We start from the raw sequence: 24435 nt of genomic DNA, 5'->3' as shown, positions 1-24435 counted from the left end.
GAACAGAAAGTTCAGCAAAAATTTGCTTCCGTTCGTGAACTCCGCATTGGGTGATGAACATGATCGCGGCCATCTTCCCCACATGAACACAATCAGGGCCATCTTCCCCGCTCTGACATGTGGTTGCAGCTTCATCTAGTTGAAATCGCGGTCACAGACTCTCCCTCCAAACAATCTCCTCCCCACCCATCTTCCTGTCCTCCACGCCAGAAGTCGCCTCAAGCAAGGTTAGTGTTCTCTCTCTTCATACTGTACTGTACTTTGTTTCATATTTTTGTGGTTAAAAAAAAATACATGAGGTTCAGAATGGAGTAACCTTATTTACATTGAACCTTATGGGGAAATTTGACTCGGTTTGCGACCAATTCGGTTTGTGACCAGAATCGTGAAACGAATTAAGTTCATGAACCAAGGTACCACTGTATAACATAGGTTCACTCTGCCCAGATTTGCAAACTTACTGAAGAAGACTTGGAATGGAAAATGCTATGCTGCTGACCATTTCACAGGCAGACATGGGACCCTGATGCATATACGACCTGCATAACTTATTCATACTATGGACTGGATCCGAGAGTTGCCTTTCATGAAAGTCAGGTCCCTGCGCTCAGGGAACTGCCCCCTCTGCCAGAGAGCACAGCTCAACCCATTCAGCAGGGGGCTGGAGGAGCTGCTGCAGGAAGGAAGGCTGTTGAAGCCTACTTCCTCCAGTGCTGTTGATCCAGCTTAAAACTGAATCTAGCCCAAAACTATGGCATGTCCACCTAAAAACGTGTGACAAGTTCCTGGTCATTACAGTAACAAACGAGATGACACTGTATCTCATTGAGTTATGCGTGCTCTACCTCTATGCCAAGTGAAAAGTCAACAGGCTGTAAGATGAGTGTTAGTACCCACAGCCAGCTATTCAAGCTTATTACCTCTAGAAACTGCATGTCAACAACATTTGCACATGTGCCAGGCCCTTTTTAGTGCCTAATGTGAAAACATGCCAAAGGAATAACGTCAGGACCAAGAAAACCTAGAACAAAAAACCCCAAAAAACCAGTCTCTTACGAGTGCTGTGTGTGTCTTTCATGTGTCTTTTTTCTTGGAGGCAGACTGTTGAGCGTAACAGACAAGTAACCCAGCCCCGTTTCTCAAATCAAGAGACACAGGCCTACCCAAGTGGTAGGTTTTCCAGCAAGCTTAAAAGCTGCAGCTAAACAGATGTACAATATCCTTGGGAGTTCACCTGCACGAGCTCCATTCAACTATCAGGTACAGAAGAGTCATACGGTGTATTCATTGGATCTTCTATTGTCAGTATGAGAACATTTTAGGAAGGCCTTTATTCCACAAAAATCCATTAGTTTGCCCCACCCACACCCTTTAAGAACAGGATGAAGTGAGCAAAAGAGGTTAGAGAACAAGACCGTGCATCAGTGTTCCAACAGCCAGTTAAACTTCTGAAAGAAAAACAGTAGGTACGAGTATGTCTGCTCCTTGAGCCTAGATGTTATTCTGGGTCATTTGGCACTGAAAAAAAAAATAGTTGTTAAACAAAAATCCATTTTAAGCCTGGTGTTGTATGGTGTTGATTATGTCATTTGCATAGCTGTAAGGCCTAACTGAAAGGAGAGGAGAGCACTGGAAGTGGAAATTGAGCCAATAACCATCCATAATCGCAGAATCATAGAATAGTAGAGTTGGAAGGGGCCATCAGGCCCAACCCCCTGCTGTTGCAGGGCACCAGCTTACACTGTTTACACTATCCCACTCTACCTTCTGAATGGAGTCTACTAAGAGAACCAGGCCCACAGGTCACAGGGCAATTGCAATTTCCTACCTCTACCCCTTGCAAGAAAGCTACAGGTGTCTAGACAAGTTCCAATTAGGTTGCAGGAAACTGGTGGCACAAGAACAAGGAATGAGTAGAACTTCTTTTTTCTTTTTTTCACTTTTAAGTTCCATATTAGATTGCAAGTTTCATAACCTGCATGGACATTGTCACACATTTTCATATACGTTAAAATGCATTGTTTTGTATGCATTTTTAAAATATATACACTTTTGCAAATATACACACATTTAAAGCAGAATGACAGGTTTTCTGTTCATTTTTCCAAATAGTTTCATTTTATTATGTACATTAATGTTGCTATATTCAGGTCTGCTTTGCATGCTTTGCTTGACAACCCGTGAGTTGCTGAAACCCTAGGTAACTAGGAATAAGTGGGAACAGGCAAATCTGCTGGCTCATGCCTGGTCAGCCCCACTACAGCTTGAGGGAGCTGAACCCCATTCCTGGGTTGTCAGTCATGATGTCCCAACCAGGTCTTCTGAGACTTACTGTTTAAAAATGCAAATTTGTTGCTTGCACCCTTTAAAATGTATGCGTTTTATAAATGTTTTTTTATTGTTTTTGCAAAGTGCATCACAAAATTTGGAAGTGCAGGAATTTCCATGGCAAATTATTTGATGATTTGGAGTACAGATCTGATGGGTCTGCATTAAAATGTAGACCAAAGACATTTGTTACCAATCCCCAAAAAGAATTGTGCTGCCATCTAGTGCCAGCCTCAGACTAAGGCACTTGCCCATAATACAGGCCATCTGTGTTTCTTGCAGATTGATTTGGATAAGTGAACAGAGTAGGGGTAGGTAAAAAATTGGTTTGTTTCACATTTCAATGTGAACTTACCAAAGTCACACTTCCCAAGCCTAAACAGAAACTGCAACGCTGTTAGATGACTAAATTGATGCTTTTCCAAAGTCTGTGATGTAGTTACCAAAAAATCAAATACAAAATGTTCATTTGAAACAGTGTATATTTAAAATTATGCGCACAAAGAATGTGCATACTTGGAAACTACACAACAAAAACAGTTACTTCAATGGAAAATCACCTGCAAAACTGCATATATTTGAAAAAGTGTGTAAAACACACATACAAAATGCATATTTTGAAAAGAGTGAATGAAAATACATGTGGATTTTTATGCAGACTAAAAAACAAGTCACGATCCAATGTGGAACCAATGCTCCCTTCATAATGCCAGGTAGCACTACCTTGTCACATTGACTCCACCAGCAAAGGGAGATTTTATTTTTATTAAATAATGACATACTTAAAAGCACAGTGCAATTCCATGTAAAAAAATTAAAAGGTGACCCTGCCCCAGATCCTACATGGCAGGCTCCTTAAGATCCAGCCCATCCTTTGCCATTCAGGCAAAGCAGCAAATCCTGCCAGCTGTGCTGGCAATCCCATTCACACCCACCCACCCACCCACAAGGAGGAGAGTCCATCCTTTTGGACAGCACCAAGAGAAATGAAGCAGCCCTGGTCAGCTGGCACTGCATAAAAGGGAAGCCACCCTCTTTCTTCCGCATGCTCAGGGAGGCAAAAGAGGACCTGGCCCTGAACCGTCTGTCTGCAACCGTCACGGGCACAAGCCCCAGCCCCAAGGTGCCTCAAAGCCCTGCTTGCAGTGTTCGGGACCCCTCCCATTCACAGCCATTCACAGCCTGGTGGCCTGCAATGCTTAGTGGCAGGCTGGGAGCATCAAGCCTGATGGAAGCAGGTCCCTTTTTATTCCGCTTTTCAGTCTGTGGGGCAGACGCACTTCTTCCAAGCCAAGGCCACCTGAGCAGAGCCTTGCTCCCGTCTCAGATGAGTCGCTCTTCTGGGGGCAGCTTGAGGTTGACGTTTGTCTCCACCCGGGCACCGACCTGCTCCTCATTGCTGGGCCGGTAGGTGCCTTCTGTCTGGCGCTTCTCCCGAACTTTGAGTCCTATGAAAACCAAGAGGCCGATCAGCAGGAGACCCCCAATGACAGAAGGCACTGCTATGGCTGCAGCTAGCGCTGACCCCTGCCACAGGAAAAGAGAAACAGGGAGGACATGGTTAATGGCTGTTGAGCAACTGATGAAAAGATGGGGTGGGCTCTGACATGGGAAAAGCAGCTGCAGCCAGAGGCCTACAGACTGTCTGGGCGTGTGCAGCCCAGTCCAAACCACATGGCTTCATGGGAAACTGAAAATGTTAGTACTGAAACCAACTGCCTTGCTTGCAGGTTTGCTAAGTAAACTGTGGCCCATTAAGCGTCTGGTTGCCAAGTTTCTGCCTAATGCAATCTTTAGCCACAAGATCTCAAGCCTTCTGGTTGTTGGCTGTGAGCACTGGAGCTGCAGCTCAAAATCAGCTCTCCACTGCTGCCACACAGGCACCGCAGAGTGGAGGGAATGGGAGGGGCTGCAGCTGCCTCCTCCCACCTTTCTGCAGGACCATCATGCATGGGACTGTTCTTATTTTTAATGTTTTGTGGCTGTTGGGTTTTCTACCATGACATTATTTTAGTCACAGAATTTAAAAAGGATTCTTGAGCAGTAAACAAGATGCATAAAATAATATTTAACAAAATGTTTATATCCAGTTATGCCAATACAACTGGTGGTTGCTCATTCAAGAAACCTTGTTGAAATAAAAATGTCTTCAGCAGACACCGAAAACTAAACAAAGGAGGCATTTACCTGACTTTAGCTGGCATGGAATTCCAGAGAGAGCAAGCCGCCACATGGAAAGCTTTACCCAAAGATGACTCCAGATGGACCACAGATCCATGTGGAATGACCAAGAACGCCCCACTGGGTGGCCTTGGTGCTCTCAAGGCCAGCAGCTTGAGCATGGCAACATCCCATCAAACTACCTGAACAAGCAAAGGGTCCAATATGCCATTTTCCCTTTCGCCCACAAAAAGGTGGGTGGGATTGTCCTGGGATACACATAGCAGCTCATGTCAGTTAAATTCAGCCTATATCGCACATCCACCTGTATGGCTGATCTGTAATTCAGGCATTGTAAGAGAGACTTCCCACACCAAGCACACACCCCCAAAGAACCACACCCACACCAAAAGCATCCCTACAAGAGAGACATACCGAGAGGCCAGATGGGGAGGGCGACAGCGATGTGGGGTTCGCTGTGCTGTTCTTTAAGGAACCTTGATTGAGAGAGACAAAAACAGAGTTAGAAATACAGGGAGAAGGGGCTCACTTTCAGCTTGTTCATAGATCTGAAAGGGACCTTGGTGGGTACCCAGCCCAGCTCTCTGGTCAATGCAGAGTTGCTGCAATGCAACTGCAGCATCTCTAATGGGTGGGTGGGTGGCCACTCCTTAAATGCCTCCTGCAAAGGACAGTGCAACACTTTTGTCACAACTAAACACTAGATGCACACATAAATCTCAAAAGTGAAGCAGCTGTCAAATCAGCCCAGTATGTGGTGGTGGTCTTAATCAAGCTTGCAGGAATGGGGATGTGCCTATTTTGAAAAGGACCCCTTGAATCGTCAGATCTTCTCCTCCCGCACTGGCAGGACTGCTGGCAGGACTGCTAAGCCCAGTACTTTTGAGCCTTCCTGGACTGGTGCGGCTCCCTGAGACAGCCTCTGCTCTCAGGCATTCAGTTTCCTTTTCAGGCTGGGCACTGCGAAGGCACGAGATGGAGCAACCGGGTTTCTTCTGTCTTCCCTCTGTGTTCCAGAAAATCTACACCTGCTGTGCTGGGGAGGGCACCAGTGAGTCAGGCAGACCGAACCCCAGAACCACACCCTGAAAGTGCTTTCCAAATGCCAGGCAAAGTTTCATCAGGAGTAAAAACCTTTAAAGGAAGCCCACAGCGCCTTTGGCATATTTCCAGAACTACTTTCAACCTGATCTGTTGCCTTGACTTCAAGCTATGGCTTGATTCAGCCTTCCCGAGTCTGGTGCCCTCCAGATGCTTTGGACTACAAGTCCCAGCATTCCTGCCCACTGGTCAACCTAGCCTGGGCAATGGGAGTTGCAACCCAAAACAGCAGGAAGGCTCCAGGCTGAGGAAAGCAGTCCTGGACCAAAGATAAGCCTTGCATGTTGAGGCCTTCTCAGACTGCAGTTTGGGAATATCAGACTCAGCCCACCAAGAACAAGCACGGGCGATTGCGGAGCACTAGGACCAAGCCAAAATCTCCATAGGTCTCAGCAAAATAATTCTACAATTTTGTATGATACTCTTCACATACAAGTTCAGATTTTTTATATCTGATATTTCGATGCCATTTCAAATTTAATATTTGTTGCCCAATAGTTTTCTATAGTGGCCCTGCAGAGGTATTTATATGAAACAGATTATAATGGATGAGTGGCATGCAACAGTGTGTACCAACAGACAGTCTGAGACCAAAGGCCTGCTGAAACAAAGCTTACCTATGGTATGACATAATTTGCTTTCTGCTCTGGATCAGGAGGTGGGTTCCCTTACTTTGAACCCCATGCTGATGCAGAAAAGGAGTTCTGTTGATCTGGAGCATGCAATTCGGGAAGGCATTCTGTCTGTTGGCAAACCTGACACAGAGCTTCCCACCGGGCTGTACTTCCCATGCCCCTTCCTGTATCTACGACACCGAGGGCAGCACCCACCTTGGCCGAAGGCACGCTGAAATAGGGGCTGGAGCGAGACTGTCAGGAGAAATGCATGGAGCCCAGTGCCCGCCATCGCCTGCCTCTCTGGCCAGGAGAGGGGCAGGGGCAGTCGAGTTCTCCACGGCCTCCCAGGCGAGGCTGTGTGCTGATCCACTCTCTTTGCACAGCAGTCCTCTCCCAGTCTTCTCACCCGGCCCACGGAGAATCAAGTCCCAGGATGCGCGATGGAGGAGATAAAAGGTCTGGTTTCCAACTGGAGCATAAAAAGTAAAAATACTGTCATTGGTACAGTCAAACTATTGGAAGAAGGTTCTACCTCATTATGGGAAAACCAATGTGGGTTAAAAAAGGAAGAAGAGACGCACACAGGCAATGTCACTGGAAACCTGTATCTCAACATGTCTGGCTGGAGGAGGCTGGGAATTGTAGCCCAACATTATCGGGAGGGCACCAGATGGAGAAGCCTGCTCTGTCAGAACGAACACTTATCCTTCCTCCTGGTGTCAAAATGGACTTCTGTCAGATTGACCATCTCTGTTTGTGGTTCCCTGGGTGGCCCTGAACAAGAGTGTGTGTCTGTGTCTGTGTCTGTGTCTGTCTGTCTGTCTGTCTGTCTCTCTCCCCCTCTTCCTGAGTATAGATCTCTCACAGAAGTGTGCTCTACATAACAGGACTTCTTTCTTCACCCTCCAAATTCATCAGATTTTGGAAATCTTAGAAAAATTGTGTCCACTCTAACAAAAATCAGTATACCATTCTCTGCCAAAGTATTGGGCATAGCAAAATGCTTACTCCAAAAGCAAAAAAAAAAAAAAAAAAACATCAGCTCAACTTAAGGCACTATCCTAAGCATATACAGACAGAAGAAAGTCCTACAACTCCCAACACGCATATGATTGTGTCCTTATTTTAAAAAATGGATGCCAGATTTGAGGTAACTAAGCTCTGGGAGGAAAATATGAAGCTTTTACGGATGGAGTGTCAGTTGGAGTTGCAGTCCAGTACATCTGAAGGCCACCACGTGGAGGAACAGCCAGTGGAGACAAATCCTCGGGAATGAGGTGTTTGCTCCATGTGGAATAATTCATTCACTACTGAAATGGTTGCTGGAGTTGGTATACACATTTCATTTTCTGGCTGCACATCTCAGACATCTGAAGAATAAACTTAAAAATGTAATGTGTATTTTCAAATACATGCATCAGGCAGGTGCTCTTGCCTTGGAGTCTGAATTCACTTCTGTTCCTTGTAGAATGAACTCTTTTGGTAACCAACCCAGGTTTCCACCATGCCATGTACAAAAGAAGCCCCAAATTACTGTGCAATTTCTGAGTGCTAGTTGCACCTGCCAACTAGTTTGGGAACTGAAAACCAGTCTAGGCAACCTGGCAAGCACCAGTTAGACCAATTACCTGGGTCATCTGGCTCTTTTCTGATGTTCTTCTAGGGGACAACTCCATTCTCTCCACCTGTACCACATTCTCCACCGATTCTTCCTATCCCTACTCCGCAAACACACGTGCCCCTGCTCTTTATAATACCTTGAATGAGGAAGATACTTGAAGAGCTCAAAAGCTTGTGCATTTTTGTGAGCTTTGATTTGGCCTAATAAAGGTGTTACACTAATCTGATATGTTTTGGGGCCCTTTCTTATAGCAAACATGGCTAACTCTGCTTTATGTCCCTAACAGTAAGTACAAGTAGAAGTGAGGGAGAGACAACCTGAATGGACCATCTTAGCACATGGACAGGAAAGAAACAAGCTATTTCACAATTCTATGACTGAATTGAGACAAGACTCGAGCATGGATTATGGGCTGAGAGTGGGGTGCTGTTGAATCATGGATTGCTGTTGAAATGTAGGTTATTGTGTTGTCTTAACCAACCAACAAAGATAACAACCATGGTGAACACATTCACAATCCAACAACCGTGGTTCAGAAGCCACAGCTTCTCAGAGTAGCTGAGTTTAGTCAGCAGAATAACCTATATTTCAACAACAACCCACAGTTTAATAACAATCAAGCAAACCTTTGAGTGTGGGCTGAGTGTGAGTCTGTACTGTATTTGTATTACTCAGAAGTTATCCTTACTAAGTTCAATCAGATTTACCCCCAGGTATGTGAACATAGGAATGCATTATTACAGTGCAAAGTTTGTAAATAGGGATATATATGGATTGTGTTAACTATGTTCTGACTGTACTTCACAGATTGTCAAGCATCTTTCATGTCATCATCCACTCACTGACAGAATTGATTTTTTTAAAGAATGTTGCTCCACTTGTGTTAGAGAACATCAGAGTAAGCATACACGAGTACTAAAGTTCATTGGCACTGATGTGCATTGTTGTAAATTCCCCATTTTTAAAAAGTCTGCTAGTCCAGGGAATTCATGCATCTTGAAAAAAGCTGGTCCACTGTGCATTCCGCAGGTGAGAGTCATAGCAATCCAAACTTGTTTGAACACACTGTGGATTTTTCCAACATCCCTATTTGTACACATCTGGTTTTAGCACATGTATTAGTGTGTACATACATGTACAGGCCAAACTGAAATCAGACAAATGGTGTGGGTAGCAATGTGAAAAGAACTTTCTCCAATGGAGCTTAGGCACCATGCCATCAGGAGGTTTGCAGAGAACCCAGCGGGTGGCCATGCAATGTGGCCTTAGCTAGAAGGAAGGAATGAGTTGTCCATTAGCAAAGTCAGCAGCTCAGTGGGAAAGCCTCTTCCCCAAGAAGCCTGGTCTGCATGATTTTCCTGGACAAAGGGATCTAAATCTCTGGAAAATTACAGATCAGAATCCTCCAGATGGAAACAGCAGCTTCTAACTGGCTTCTCCTCCAAACCACCCATAGGAGCACCCTAACATTCTACATAAGGTGAGGTTACTGAGGAAATCCGGGGTTACTGAGGCACACTCACCCCACAGCCTTCTGCAGATGGTGGCAGTGGGCTCAGGGCCCTCTCATTCAAGCACGGAGAGCAGCATAAATGGAAAAGATGAGTATTTCTCACGTGAAAAACTCTCCTGCTTTATTGCAGACCTTCAGTGCCCCTGCTCAGCTGTTACCCCAGTCACGAATAAGGATTTAACCTTGGCCTTCAACATAACCACTTCTCCATTTCCTCTCTACCCTCCCTACTTGGAAATCTATTAGAACTGTCCTGCTTTACAGGGCTGTTGTAAGGTTCCGAAAGTAATGCGAGCTAAGCACTGACAATATGGAATTCGAAAAGCTCTATGCAAATGCTACCGTTTCAGAATTTAGGATACCATGCGGGGAGTCTTCATCAGCCATGGATATATATGGACAGCCCAGGGTTGGGGCTTCATGTCATCAAGGTTTTGTCCTGGAAAGGCAAGGATCAGGCCAGCCCTGCCACTGGACAGAGTAAGGCAGCTGCCTCAATGGGAACAGCAGCACGGCCCAGGAGGGTGCAGCTGTATATGCCCCGCGGCCTGTCCCCACAGAAGCACTGCGGAGCACAATCCTGTCCTCAGAGCCAATCCATGTTGCAGATTACACTTTGCCTCAGGAGCAAAATCCCTTACCTCCCGCCCACCAGCAGCCACTTGCCCCTGGGCAGCTGGCTCAGTTCATGCAGACGCCAATCCATAACCCCAAGCCAAGGGCATCGAAAGACCACTGTATTCACACTCACAATGGCGGCAATACCACTGGGGCAACACATGAAGTGACCCTCGTGTGGATTCGACCCTCTGGACAAGACACAGAAGGGCACTGTGTGGAATCGGATCACAGAAGAAGAATCTTAAGTCCCTCTACTGTATGCACCATTTTTCTGAACTAATTTTTATCAGATCCATGGATTATGGAGGCTGAAGAGAGAATTTGTAATGTGAAGCAGCATCGCCACCAATGTTGCAAGATCAACTTGACCCAGTCAAGGCAGAATCCTGCTGGCATCCACTCCTTGTATAAGCTTTCTGCCAAAATACCCCAAACTACAAGCAAAGACTGCAGAGCTCCTGGAAAAAAGCCTGTAGGGATTTGCCACAGACTCACTCCAGGCATGGAGACAAGAAAACCATGGGGGGTCCATGCAGCAGCAGAAAGCCAGCATAAAACCACAGCAAATAAATGTAGCACTGCCCAGTGGTGAAGCCCCCAAAAGAGGAGGGAAGCTGTGCCCCTGACGCAGAGGGGAGAACCAGGGAGCTTCTCAGGGGTTGGCTCTTTGCTCCCAACTCCCATCGTTCCTAACCAGAACTGGCTTTTGGGATCGGCACCATTCACCAACCCACAACTAATCTGAGGGCAACATTCAGGCCCAACCAGTAACCCACAGCCTGCTCCTAAAAACCATCTGCTCCATCGCCCCCGCCTCCCATCTGCTGGGCAGATTCAAGAACAGCCACATGAGAGGAGCCCGGAAGGGAGGCCAGAGCGGTCCAGGATTTCCCTGCTGTGCAATCCCAGAGCTTTGTGGCAAGCCGCAGCAGCACGATGCATCAGCACACAGCGTAAGAAGAAAATCTTTGCCAGCTCCGTATTTCTCTGGAGCTGCAGCACAACTGGTTTTCCCTTCAGGGAGGGATCTGTTCTCTGGGAGCCAGTGCGGTGTGCTAGTGAGTGCTGAACAGGGGAACCAGGGAGATGCAGGTCCTAGCCCTTACTTAGCCATACTTCTAGTTCTTACTTGTAAGCCTCCTTGTAAGAGGAAGGAAGGGCAGGTATAAATGCAATGCAATAACAACATGTTGTAACTGAAGCCCAACAAATTCAGGACCATGCAGGAATCACTGTGCATGCAAAAATTAGGGCCTTCTAACACTTTATACCATGAGTCCTCAAACTACGGGCTGTGGGCTGGATCCGGCCTGCCGTGCCCATTTATCTGGCCCGCCATAGAGGTTTTGGACTCGTTGCATGCATGCGCACACACATGGCGAGACGGCCGCTTGCTCGTGCGGAGATCGTTTCGGATTCGCTCGGAGAAAACAATCTCCGTACACGCGCCCCTGCTTGGCCGCACCCACACACGCGTCCGTGTATCTCCACACTGGCCCGCGCCCCCCACCCGCACCGCCTTGGCGGCCCGCACCCATCGCCGGCACCTTTCAACGGCCCCGCTGAAAAATTTTGAGGACCCCTGCCTTACACGGTTAGATTTGACTTGCAAAAAGGGTGTAGGGGGACTGACAGAGAAGGAATGGAGAACTGAGGAAGGGGCTTCTCCAGTAGCCCATCCAGATTTCTGTGCTAGGCAGAATGGGGAGATGGGATAGCCAGCTTACGCCCCACTCCCTGGTCCACATGAGGGCTCGTCCTGCTCCATGCTGCAAAATGTTGCAAGGGGTACGGAGAGGAAGCACGCTGAAGGCCTTGATACAGGCGAAGTCCCATTATTTTAATGATGGGGGTGGGGGGAATCTGGAAACATCCTTATTTTGCGCAGGAACAGGCCTCTGGCAAGGCACACTGAGTTTGGACAACACATGGCAGCCCGTCATAACCCACCCACAGCGGGTTGTCGTGTGGCCCACACCCAGCCTGCTCCTTCAGGATGGCTCATTTTGGCACTGCTGCATGGGCTGCTGAGCCCACTAGGGGATGGCATGTCATCGAAACCCGGGAGACCAATGCCAGCGCAGGTTGCGGGAGGTGGCAAATGAGGAGCTTGGAGAGAGCGGCAACACCTCCCTTGCCACTCTCGGTGATCTGGCTTTTCCCATGTTCAATGACGGATGCTCCAGAAATGCCCAGGCAGCACTTTGGAGTGACCATCAATGGCTATTACCGTTCTTGGGGTGGGGTGGGGGGAGCAGAAATCTGTGCAACTGAGATCATGGCGGGGAGGCACTTCACAAATGTACACCTGTGGCTCCAATGGAGAGTCTTGACTGTCCAAAGTCTTGACAAGTGTCTACTGTCCAAGTTCAGTCAGAAACATCCGTGACTTTGACCAAAAGAGGCTCCAGATAGGCTGTTTTGTACACACTTGATAGCTGTCAACTGAAAAGCCAGGCAGTGAAAGAGCTTTTTCCATAAAAGGGTGTGGCAGGTATATTTTTCCACTTGGAGTGTGATCTGCTAGTGTTTTTCGTATTGCCTTGAACAGATTTCTGTGCCTTCCACCTTTTCCACAATTCCTTGACAATTTCCAGGAAACCTGGAAAGAGGAGATCTGTACTTCACCACCTTTTTGCAAGCACAGGCTTTTGATAGCTGTCAAAACATGTTCAGCAAATTTGAGCATTTTTTTCCTGGGACAAGGAAATAATGTGTAGCCCTGAAAACAGAGCAAGAAGGAAACAAGATGGGTTTTGCCTCACAGGACCCTGGGATACCAACTGGAAGACTGGGGGAGGGAAGGAGAGGGAGATCAACTCAAGATAAGACCTGATCATCTGGTAAGCATACCATGGGTTGCTCAGCAAACAACCTCTGCCGTGTAGCTGCTTCTCAGAGTGGGTTGCCATGTTGTGCAAACTCTCCCAGGAAGGGCAGGGAGAGAATAAAATCAGACAGGTATAGACTAATTCTGTGTAAACTTCCTCCAAACCTTCAGGGTAGGGCAGGAAAGAATTCTAAAAATAGCCTGCCTTGCCTTTACAAGCCGGGACTGGGTGGCCGTCACCATGAGGCCCTGTGACTTCATGTCACAAGGAAACAGTGTGTGACTTATCTCCTGCCACTACTGCAAGGTTGCTGAAGTCAGTCAGCTGAGGGTGGGGTGGGGTGGGGTGGGGTGGGGGGACTAGATGGAAGAAGAGCAAATGGCGTCAGCTCACAGGGTGCCTGCATGGGAGGCAGGGGGAGACTGGAAGCATTTTTCTAAGGGGAAAAAGGCATTTAGCTCCACATCTTTATTTTTGGGCAACCAGCTGAAGGGGAGGGGGGAGAGTCTAGACCGGTGGTGGCAAGCCTATGGCACATATTGCTTGGACTGGCTGTGAGTTGTTTTTTTCTAAACTAAAACCACAGTATTCAGGTTTTATTGCAGGGCTGGCACTTTGCGATAAGTGGGTTTTGGGTTGCAGTTTGGGCACTCGGTCTCTAAAAGGTTTGCCATCACTGGTCTCGACTGTGGACCTTTAAATACACTTTTAAACAGGACTCACCCCCACTTTTTCAGCCAGGAAGCAGTCCATGCCTTTTTAAAGTTTTGTACTTTTAAACTTCTTTAAGGTGTTCCAAATGTTTTTTCAAGTGGAGTTTTACATCAGGCCCTTTTGTTTCAGCCACTGTATTGTGCTATTGTATTTTTATTGTGTTGCTTGTCCTCCATTCTGGGATCACCCACATGGTAGAAGGGTGCGATACACCATCTTAGACATATTATGTCATGCTCCATTCTGCAGGTGGAATCAAGTGAGCTGAACATGGATCTCCACCTCTACTCCTCCTCCCTGCCCTCCAGTTGACCCTGTGCAGTTTGGGATTCGCACATGTTTTCAACAGTAGAGCACCAATGCTCATTCATTTAAGGATTCGTTTGAGAGAGCTGCTGGGAGCTGTAGTCCCACACATCCAGAGGGCACCTACGTGGGGATGGCTAGCCTAGCTATTAACCTGTGGTCAGCCGAGAAAGAGAACTCCCTCCTCTGGACTACCGCACGCCAGCCTGAGCATGTGCTGCTAAAACCCCATGCATTGCTTCCCTCCTTGGCTCTGCTGCCTCAGAACTCTTCCCTTCCCCAGTGCAGGATTCTCCACCGTAAATTCCCTGGGAAGAGCGTTGTCCTCTTGAACCCACTGCTCTGGTGGCACCACATCAACAATGCTAATCACACACTAAGAAAACTTTTGCATTCCCCCTGACCTCAAGGAGCCTGTTGGAGTTCTGCTGCTCTGCTCCTCATACAGATTCCCCACCACCACCAAGGCCCCACCTTGAAGGAAGGAAGGAAGGAAGGAAGGAAGGAAGGAAGGAAGGAAGGAAGGAACTCTTTGTGCACCAGCCACTAGCACCCCCCTCCCCCCTCAACTGCCTGGCAGCACATTTCAAAGGGAACATTCCCCAGATGACTGGTTCTGAGGGAGTGTGTCAATCACTGCTCCACTTGCAAGGCAAAAAATGAGACCGCCTTGCATAACAGGCAGGCTGCCAGAATCTCTCTTTTTGTTGAGCAGGACGTCTGGCCTGCAACAGCCCTACAGGATGCCCCAGGGAGGAAAGGTCACCAAGTTGCATCCAGAGAAGATCATCAACACAGCAGTGAACCCAGAGGCCAGCTTTCCAGTTGCTGTGGCTGCCAATGAACCGATGTTCTCTCGACCTTTTCTAAAGGGTCTGCCACAGCCTGTGGCAATATGGGCTGGGATCCAAAGATCTGCTTCAAGCATGTCCAAAGGCTTGGCCATGCCCAGTGGAATTTTTGGGGTACTCCCCACATGCACACCACCACCACCACTGGCAGATTACTCCAAATCCAAAGAGCCTTCAGGCTATTGTGCAGGATACAAATGTATTTCATAAACAAATAATAAATAAGCAAGCAAGCAAGCCCAAACTGCTTATTACACTTCCCCTCATTCAACATGGCTTGCTACGCTGCAGGGCGGGTGGAGGGCGCACTCCACGAGACATAAGCCCCAAAGTCACCCTGGGGAAAGCAAATAATATTCTTTGCATTGTAATCTTGCCTTCCGTCTTTACAGCTTCTGGGGGCTAAAGGCCAAAACGTCTGGAGGGTCACAAGTTGCCTACCCTTGCTTTAATTCATTGCCTACTAGTTTCAGTAGCCCCATCCTCACTTGCTCTCTACTATTGTGAGCTTACGCAAAAGTATTCACACACTTTGACTGTTCTGCATTTTGTTGCATTACAGCCCAGAACTTAAATTGATTGAATTGGCACCGTTAGCATCTGATGTATACTCAAAACTGTGAAAGTGCAAATACGTTTTTATTTTGGCACAAAAGTGAATGAAACAAAACCAAACCAAAAAACCTTACAAGTATCCCCCATACAACTTAATACTTGGAAGAAGCACCTTTGGCAGCAATGACAGCCGCAAATCCTCTTGGGCAAGGCTCCACCAGTTCTGCGCATCTGGACCCTGCAGCGTCAGCACAGTCTTCCTGGCGAACTGCTTGAACTCCGGCAGGCTGGATGCAGACTGCTGCCGAACAGCAACGTTCAAGTCTTGCCATAAATTCCCAATGGGTTTGAGGTCCAGGCTTTGACCAGGCCATGCTAAGACATTCAGGTTCTTGTTTCTCAACCACACCAGGGTAACACTGGTTGTGCACTGAGGATCACTGACCTGCTGGAAAGTTGAACCCCTACCCCAGTTCCTAGCCCTTTGCAGACTGAAACAGGTTTTCCTCTAGAATAGCGCTGTATTTGGTTCCACTCATCCTGCCCTCCATTCTGATCGGTTTCCCAGTCCTTGCTAAAGAAAAGCACCCCCACAGCTCGATGCTGCCACCAATGCTTCACTGTGTGATCAGGGCAGCGAGCACAGTTGGCTTTGCACCATATGCAGCACTTTTCAGCAAGGCCAACGCATTCAGTATTGAATGTGACTGCAGAACATCTTCCCATGTTTGCTGGATCTCCCATGTGCCTTTTTGCCAACTCCAAACGGGTTTTGACATGAGCATGTTGCAGTAATGGCTTTCTTCGTTCTGCTTTTCCATAAAGCCCACCCGCGTGGAGCATCTGTCCGACTGCCATTTCATGAATGGTTTTCCCATCTCAGCTATGGATCTCTCCAGCTGCTTCAGAGTTACAATCAGTTGCTTTTCTGATTTAATGCCCTCCTTAACTGGTCACTGAGTTTTGATGGATGGTTTTCTCTAGGCAGAAGCACTGTTAAACCATATTCTTTACATTTTGTAATAATGGATTTAACCAAGCTCTGGGGAATGTTCATAGTTTAAATTTGTTTTCAATAACCCGACCCTGAGTGGTGCTTCCACACAACTCTTATCCCCGAGTTGTTCTGATAGCTTTCCAATGCTGCTTGTTTAGGTATGCTCACCAACAAACTCTGGGGCCTTCCAGAAAGAGCTGTCTTTAATCTGAGATCACAAAGCACTGGAATGGCACACGGGTGAACTCCACTCAACTACTTAGGGCATGTGACTTCTGGAGGTTTGGGGTTGCACCAGAGCTTGTTCAGGCATGACATGTTCTGTTGTCCCATAGGAGGCCTCAACCCCATCTAGACCTCTCAATAAGCCAAGTGTGTACAGGTCAAGAAAGAAACCATTATGAGACAGGTTTCTTCTTGACCCCACTCCATCTATCAAGGACACTCAGGAGAAGGTGTCGGCGGTGGCATTAACAACATAAGAATAGCTGTGTGGGGTCAGACAAAGATCCACCCTGCCCAGCTCTCCTCCTCCTGTAGTCAAATCTATCCCTCATGGCCTATGGGCAGGGATTATGGGACTTGTAGGACAACAACACTTGGAAGGACCCCACTTGAGGAAGGACAATGTAGCTCAGAACTCTTTTGAAACAGCAAACCACATGTCTCTGGGGAGCTTACAAGCAGGGCCCAAAGGAAATGGTCTCCCCTACTTTCTCCCCCAACATCTGCTATTCAGAGGTATAGTGCCTCTAAATATGGTGGTTTGATCTCACTATTGTTGCTAAAAGCTGGTGGTGACAAGCCCGTCCCTCCATTAATGTGTCTAATTCTGTTTTAAACCTTCTGAATGAGGGATGAGGCATATGTGGCCCTCCAGCTGTTGCTGGACTACAAGTATCATCATCCTTCACCACTGGCTACAATGGCTAGAGCTGATGGGAACTGCTGCTCCGTGGCACCAGGAGGCCCCAGACTCCACTAGGTACCCAAGAAGCGACCTTAGATTGAGCCAGACCCTCAGTCCGACAAGCCCAGAGTTTCAGGCAGGAGTTTCTCTGACCCTGCTGGGAGACGTGAGAATTGAACCTACCGCCTTCTGCTTGCAAAGCAAGTGCCCCGTCACTGAGCCATGCATGGCCCCTCCCTACCAAGGCTAGTGCTGCTGGAAACTTTGCAACAGAAGCAGGCCATCCCACAGCACCATCAAATCAGCACAACCCAGTACCATCTGGAGGGCCACACTCACCACCTGTGCTGAGGAGCTCCTTAAATTAATTCCAGTTCTCAGTATTCCAGCTAGAGGGGCAATTCCTCCAAAGAGAAACAGGAGTGACAGCATTGCTCTTCTGCGCTTTTTCCAACTCTACACTACCCTTTCTCAGGCGTAAACAGAAATGTACACAGTATTCTAGATGCTTTTCCACTCGAGATCTGTATAAAGGCACTATGATATTGGCAGTTTTATTTTCAATTCCTTTCCAAACTACACCTAACATGGAGTTTACCTTTTTCACAGGAACTCTACACTGGGTCAACATTTTCAACAAGCTATGTGCCACAAGCTCAAGATTTGTTGTTGTTGTTGTTGTTTTTGGTCCGTCATTGCTAGTTCTGATCACATCAGCTTATACTTGAAGTTGGGAATTGTAAAGCAACATACATTACTTTACACTTCCTTACGCTGAATGGCATTTATCATTTAGATGCCCATTCTCCTAACATCTCCTTTTGGTTTTAACCACCCCAAACACTTTGGTGTCATCAGCAAACATGACTACTTCACTGCTAACTCCTAATTTCAGAACATTTATTTAAAAGTATTGCAAATTCAATAAAGCATATTTTATTGAAAAGTCCTGGTCCCAATGCAGTTCCCTGTAGGACCACATACATCCCTCCATTGAGGATGTATTCCTACTCTCTGCTTTCTGTTCTTTAACTAGTTACTGATTTTATTCCACAACTGCTAAGTTTTCACAGGAGTCTTCGGTGAGGGACTTTGCCAAGAATCTTTTGGAAGTCCAAGAAAACAGTATCTACTAGATCAAGCCTATCCACATGTTTACTGACTCTCAAAGTCCTCTAAGCAGTTAGAGAAAGGGACTTATGTTTGCAGAATCCAAGTTACAGTGACCATTCTGCTACAGAGGCTGATCTTTGGGCCATGCTACACATTTTTATAAAAATATCAGCAAGCGTGTAACCAAATCAATTAAAAACACACCTAAAAATCAAGAAGAACCTTTGCTTGTGGAGAAGGGAGTTGGGAATGAGACTAAAAAGTTGTTTGAAGACTGAAGTGCCATACTCTACAGGCGTGCAAAACTCCCCATCATTTGGTTGGTGTGGGATTCCCTTTGTTGGTATGACTTCTGCATAGTCGCTTGGCATGGGAGCATTCATTTACATGACATTTGCTCCTTGAAGTTGAAGCCAGGCAAGGAGGAACTAGATTCTCTAGGCTTTACATAAGAGAAAGTCTGCAGCTGTGAACCCATCTTGACTTGCCACTGCTTTCCTTCCTGCCAGAATCATGGTCTCTTAGCTAGAAAGCTGGGTCAGAAAGACAACTTTGAGACAGACTCATTCCCATGACCTTTGGCAAGTTTCTGTGAGTCATCCACTAAAAGGAAGGTGATACCAACTCAATGCAACAGAAGCACAACAAGCTCACTGCACGTTGCCTTTGGAAATCATAGTGCGGCACTGGGCCTTAGGAAGAGATACTGACCCCACAATCAAGCAACCACACCCCAAATTAATCAAGCATCAGTACCACATACACTTCTCCAAATAGAAAATGCTGCCAAAAGTAGATCAATACTAATAAAGGAAGAAAAATATACATAACATATAGAACAGATTTCCTATTACATTATTTGATTCCTAAACAAATTATACAATAATATGTAATTTTTAATCAATGAGGGAGAATCTCTGAACAAATTGCACACAGATGCCCCACCTGGGATGATAAAATTGTTCCAGTTAAATGAAGAGTTTAGCTTTATTTGCCAAGATATCTGGCCCATGGAGACAGACAAAATGCAATGAGCATTTTGATAACAACATCTAATTATAACTTTACAAAGTGTGCTCAAATTCTCTTTTTTGCTAGATGGACAAATGGACTATGGACCTTCCCATGACCCATTAGATGTGACAAACTGCTACCTATGGAGGAGGAAACCAACAGCCCCACTCATGCCAATCAGTTCAATGCTAGGGCAGTGCCACAGCCAAGGCTCCGTGGGTTATGCCCCCTGCCAGAAAGCGCCACGGGACTGGCCTTCAGGTTCTCCGCTTTACATCCCAACTGCCTTGGGCCTGCTCTGGAGTCCAGGCTGGTAGGTCTTCACCACCTTTGAACGCTTCCTTCTAAAACTAACAGCAAGAAATAATCCTAGAGTAACTAAGGCCTAATTGTCTGCAAACAGCAACCAAATGTATCTTTTTCATAGCAAGAGGCTCACCTTGCCTACACTTGCCTTCCTAGTGCAGAAACTAGAAGGTACTAAATCAATTTGAGCTAAAGTCAGTGCTGACACATGCATCTATCTGGACCCACTTCTGCCTCCTCCAACAGATACCTCGTTCTGAGATTCTGAAACTTATTTCAGGGGTGCAATCGTACAACACACCAGTCCATGCCACAACAAGGCATGAAAGGGTATGCATTCTAGGCAAGAAAGAAAACATTCTGAACACTGGAACTGCCATTTCCACCCCTCCCGCCCCCAGCATGGGCCACACAAGCATTTTCCAAAAATGCATCAAAAGACCGCAGGAAGGCTTCACTCCTGCTAGACTTCTGCCTCTCATCTAGCTGTTAATGGCACGGGAGCACAGCGGGGGGGGGGGGGGGGGAGACACCCTGGCTCTCAGAATGCGTGGCAGCCATGAAACAGCTCCCACCTAGCTGGAGTTACTCTTGCACACACAAACACAAAGCAGGGATGTCACCTTTTTACCCCCAAACATGACAATATGTGTATTCTGTATATGCACACCTTCCATCTCCTCCTGTTCTCAGATTTGCCTGGCAAGTCACAAGCCTGGTCAACTCAAATGAAGGCCCTTCCCATAAGTGCATCAAAACTCAGCATGTCACCCACACAATGCCTTCAAATCTTGGCAAGCCAGCATGGCTCTTAGCAGGGTAACAGGGAATCCAAGGGAAGTGTGAACCCAGATCAAATGAAAATAAAGTTGTGTCATGCACAGGCTTGCCAGCTGCAATAATAACAACACCACCACATTTCTACTCTGAGGCCTTTAGCCCTAGCAAGTGCTTGTGCTCATCTCTGCATGAAGTAAAAAGTTTCACATGCAAGATTGCTCCATTCCAAAGTGTTGTTCAAGGCAGGGCAGGGCAGGGCAGGGCAGGGCTTCCTTGGTTTAAAAAATAAAGGCACCTCTGTTGGCCATAAGAAAAAAATCCAAAAAAAAAAGGTACAATGTCTTTATTAGGCCAACTTGAAAATCACAAAAGGCATCACAAATAGCAAACCTTCTTACAACACGTCATGAACTCATCCTGACTACCATATCCAGTCAGCCCATCAAATTGCTTTTGGCAACACTGTGGAGATCTCAAAACCCTGCACATTATAGGAAGATGTCTGACTTTGCATGACACAAGTTTTGGAATTCAAATTGGACATTCGGCAACCCTAACTGGCTATATCTAGTTTTCTCCATGGAGGACGGCACCATATCCAGTGGGTCCTCCCCAGATGTGCCAGACTCCAACTTCCATGTAGCCTGACAAATTGCCATAGCAGCCCAAACCAATGAGAAACTACGGTGTGAAATATCTGGAGGGAGCCAGGCCATCGGCTTTTCAGAAGCAAGCCCCCACAGCTTGCAGGAGAGGGGAGGCAGATACAAAGAAGGGCAGGTGTTCTGTACTTTGAGCAATTTGAGCAACTTGCTGAAGTTTCTCCTTCCACCAAATTAGTTTGCTTGGTTTTTTTTTTTTTTAATTATTTGTACAAAGAGTCCTTTGGACTTTGAAGAAGGGCTGCAGCTGAGCGGCAGAGCACCTGCTCTGTGTGCACAACGCCTCCACAACTTGGTCCCCAGAAGCTGAAGCTATGGCTGGAAAAACTTCTGCCTGAAGCCCTGCAGCAGCCAGTCAGTGCTGACAATACTAGACTAGGCTGACCAACTGTCTGATTTGAAAGGCAGCTTCCTGCATTTCTCGCTTGGCCACCCTAAACTGAGGCATACTGAAAGCGTATCGTAATTCCCTAGCTGGCTTCTGGTAGGCCACCTCCTATCTGCTAGTTGCTGGGATGCTTGCAAAGAATGCTGGGTTTCAATGGCCTCAGTCTCACCTTTCTGCTTTTAAAAGGACATGCATGTGCACACCTGCTTTACACAAGTGCAGTTATGCCTTCAACAGTCAAGAAAACCCATGAATAGACACTCCCCCTGTCCACATGCTGGTGGACCCTGGCAATTCCTGGGTTGTGTGGGTCTTTTGTTTCTGAAGGAAACCACAACGCGCGCACACGTGTGGGCCACAGAAGGGTGGCTCGAGGGGGGGAGGGTTCCTCCCTGAAGGTGGCCCTCACTGCCAGTTTTCCATTAGAGGCAGGGAAGGTGGCTGGGACTCAGCTCTAGTTCCCACTCAGTTCACCGGGTGACTCTGGACCAGTCACTGACTCTCAGCCCAGCCTACCTCACAAGGTTGTTATCAGGATAAAATGGGGAAGAGGAAGATCATGTAAACCGTCTTAGATTTCTTGCCCAAAAATGTCAGGAGGTAACAATAACCAAGAAAGCAATGGGGGCGACGGGAACTACCTCCACCCCGTTTCCTGGCCTGGATCACAAGAGACCTGGCCAGGCTGCTCAAAGGTTAACCGCCAAAGCCACTCGCTGAGCGGAGCGGAGGCAACAGAAACTCTCTGCTTGGTGCCGCCGGGTCTCCCTCCGCCTCCTCCCGCAAGCCACCCGAAACTGGGCGGTTTCCAAAAAAGCAAGGTAGGTACGAACGCGGGAAGGGGGACAGAAGGATCCCCTCTCTCGCCCACAAGATGCCGAGAGAGGCACTCCCTTCCAGCGCCCGTCGGGTTTCGGCCACCTGCTGCTTGCCTCAACTTTGCCCGGAAGCTGGAGCGAAGAGCTCCGGGAGCCTCCGCGCGGCCCTTTGCACCCTGCGCGGAAAGACCGGGCGCGGTGGGATGCAGGTGCCCCGAGTGGACGAAGGGGGAGGGCCTGGGGCGGGAGAGAGGTCGGAGCTTGCATCTGGCCAGCGAGAAGAACGGCAAGGCGCCCCCCCCCCCCCGCGCCAGCAAGTTAAGGAAAATGAACCCACCCACCCGGAGAAGGAAGCGGATCGGGGGAAAACCACGCTCCCCGCTTCTCCCCGCGCAGCAGGTGCCCCAGTGAGACCTGGCCCTCTTCCCACCGTACCGGGTGAAGCAGTCAAGATGGGCCCCGTGGAGGCCGCCCCCTCTCCCTGTCCCCCTGCGCTCACCTGCTCTGCCGCTGCCGGTCCCTTCGCGGTGCTGGAGTTGGCTCCGAGGGAGCGCTCTGTGGCCGCCGACGACAGCGGCGACGGCGCCGCCTCCCGGGCACGTGACCACAGCGCCACAGGTACTGCCCTTCTCTGCACCTGAGCCAGGTGAAGCGCCGCCTCCCGCATACCTGGCGGCGGCTGGAACCAGGAGGGAGCGACCTGGGTCGACGTCACTAACCCGTCGGCGGAGGGAGGTAACGGGGGGGGCGTTCCCCGCCCCGGCTTCTTCCAATGGAAACCGTGTCCGCTCTTCCCTTCGACCCTTGCATTACGCTGGCAACGCTCACCCCTCCTTGCAGCGTCGTTGAATGTCTATTGTTATGCATAGTGTCGGGCTGGCTTTACATAGCAACAGTACACAAAAAGAAGGAAATTGCCCCGAGGAGCTTACAAGCTGAAATTGCGCACGTGGGTGGGTGGAGGGGGAAGGGGGAGGTAACCAAGGAAGGGAAGAAAAATGGCCTCCAGCGTCACGGAGGAAGCACAGAAGTTCAGCTCAGGTACTTAAGCTTGGCTTTAACAAGGACACCTTGGCAATTCCAATCATTCCTGACCACGGGGCCATGCTGGAGGGGGCTGATGGGGATTGCAGTCAATCACATGTGGAGGGCATCAGGTTGGGAAAGACTACAACAGGGAACAAGGACTAAAGGGTTAAACCAGAAAAGGAACATCTGAAAGGGGGAAAAGAGAGAAAAGCTAAGTCGAGGAGGTGTTCTGGGACGGAGTTGCAGGCATAAGAGGCAGCAGTGGTTCCAGCCATAAACACAGATGCCACAGATGCCATTTGTCACATCTGGTGGCCCATGATAAGGTTCCCCAGTCCATTGTCCATCTAGCAAAGAAGGGAATTTGAGCCCACTTTGCAAAGTTATCACTGAATTTCCTAATTGTTATCAAAGTGGGTCCATTGTTACCAAATTGCTAATTGCTGAGCACCGTTCAGATATGTTTCAATGGGCCAGATAGCTTTCCAAATAAAGTCAATTGAAAAGAAAGAACTTTCTGTAAAAGCAAGAGGCTTTAAGGTGCTTACTTTTCAATCACCTCCTACAGGTAGGGCTTTAAAGGATGCTTGACTGTGCAGAAATTAGTAGGCAATAACATTTACCTCAAGGCTTCAAAAACCTTCACCTGCTGATTGCTGCAAAGGACAGAGGAGCAAGGCCTGCTAATTTCAGGTGGTGACTTGACCACTGTGCTTAAGGGGCTGAAGGTAGGATTTAAATTGTTCCAGCACTCAGCCCTGATATCTCTTTTTAGTGCCAGGCCTTAATCCTGAAGCTCATAAAAACCAGAAAAATGCAAAGTACACCTCTTTCACCACTATGTTATGCTAGCAAAATCCATGCACAGTCTGGGAGGACTTCCACTAGAAATGCCTTCCTTTTTTCACAGCTTGGTGCAACTACCAGCTTTCCTGGCAAATGGCCATGCTGGCTGGGTATGACAGGAACTAAAGTCCACCACACACTGAGGACCCCAGGCTGGGGAAGACAGATCAAAATCATAGCCTAACTCTCATTCTGTAATTGCTGTCTTAATCCATTAACACTACTCCAGTTCACACAGTCTAACAACCCACAATTAATAAACCAAGGGTTGTTGGTGATCCTTGACACCCAGAGAGTAAGGGCCCATCAGCAGCACTATGCTAGTGACCCACC

At 47.8% G+C, this 24435-nt stretch overlaps 1 protein-coding gene across 1 annotated transcript; it reads right to left on the bottom strand.

The window, feature by feature from the left end:
- Positions 1 to 1979: 1979 nt before the first annotated feature.
- CRB3 (crumbs cell polarity complex component 3) lies at positions 1980 to 22801 on the bottom strand. Its single transcript, XM_044443716.1, has 4 exons — positions 22727 to 22801; positions 6441 to 6696; positions 4924 to 4985; positions 1980 to 3855 (listed from the first exon to the last, which is right to left on the bottom strand). Exons 2-4 carry the CDS (start codon positions 6514 to 6516, stop codon positions 3652 to 3654), a joined length of 342 nt encoding a protein of 113 aa, XP_044299651.1. The 5' UTR covers positions 6517 to 6696; positions 22727 to 22801; the 3' UTR covers positions 1980 to 3651.
- Between the last annotated feature and the right edge of the window lie 1634 nt (positions 22802 to 24435).

The sequence above is a fragment of the Varanus komodoensis genome, unplaced genomic scaffold (genome assembly GCF_004798865.1).
Source record: "Varanus komodoensis strain SLA01 unplaced genomic scaffold, ASM479886v1 scaffold42, whole genome shotgun sequence".
Taxonomy (NCBI): Eukaryota; Metazoa; Chordata; class Lepidosauria; order Squamata; family Varanidae; genus Varanus; species Varanus komodoensis.
This window is presented reverse-complemented; position numbering and strand designations above follow the sequence as displayed.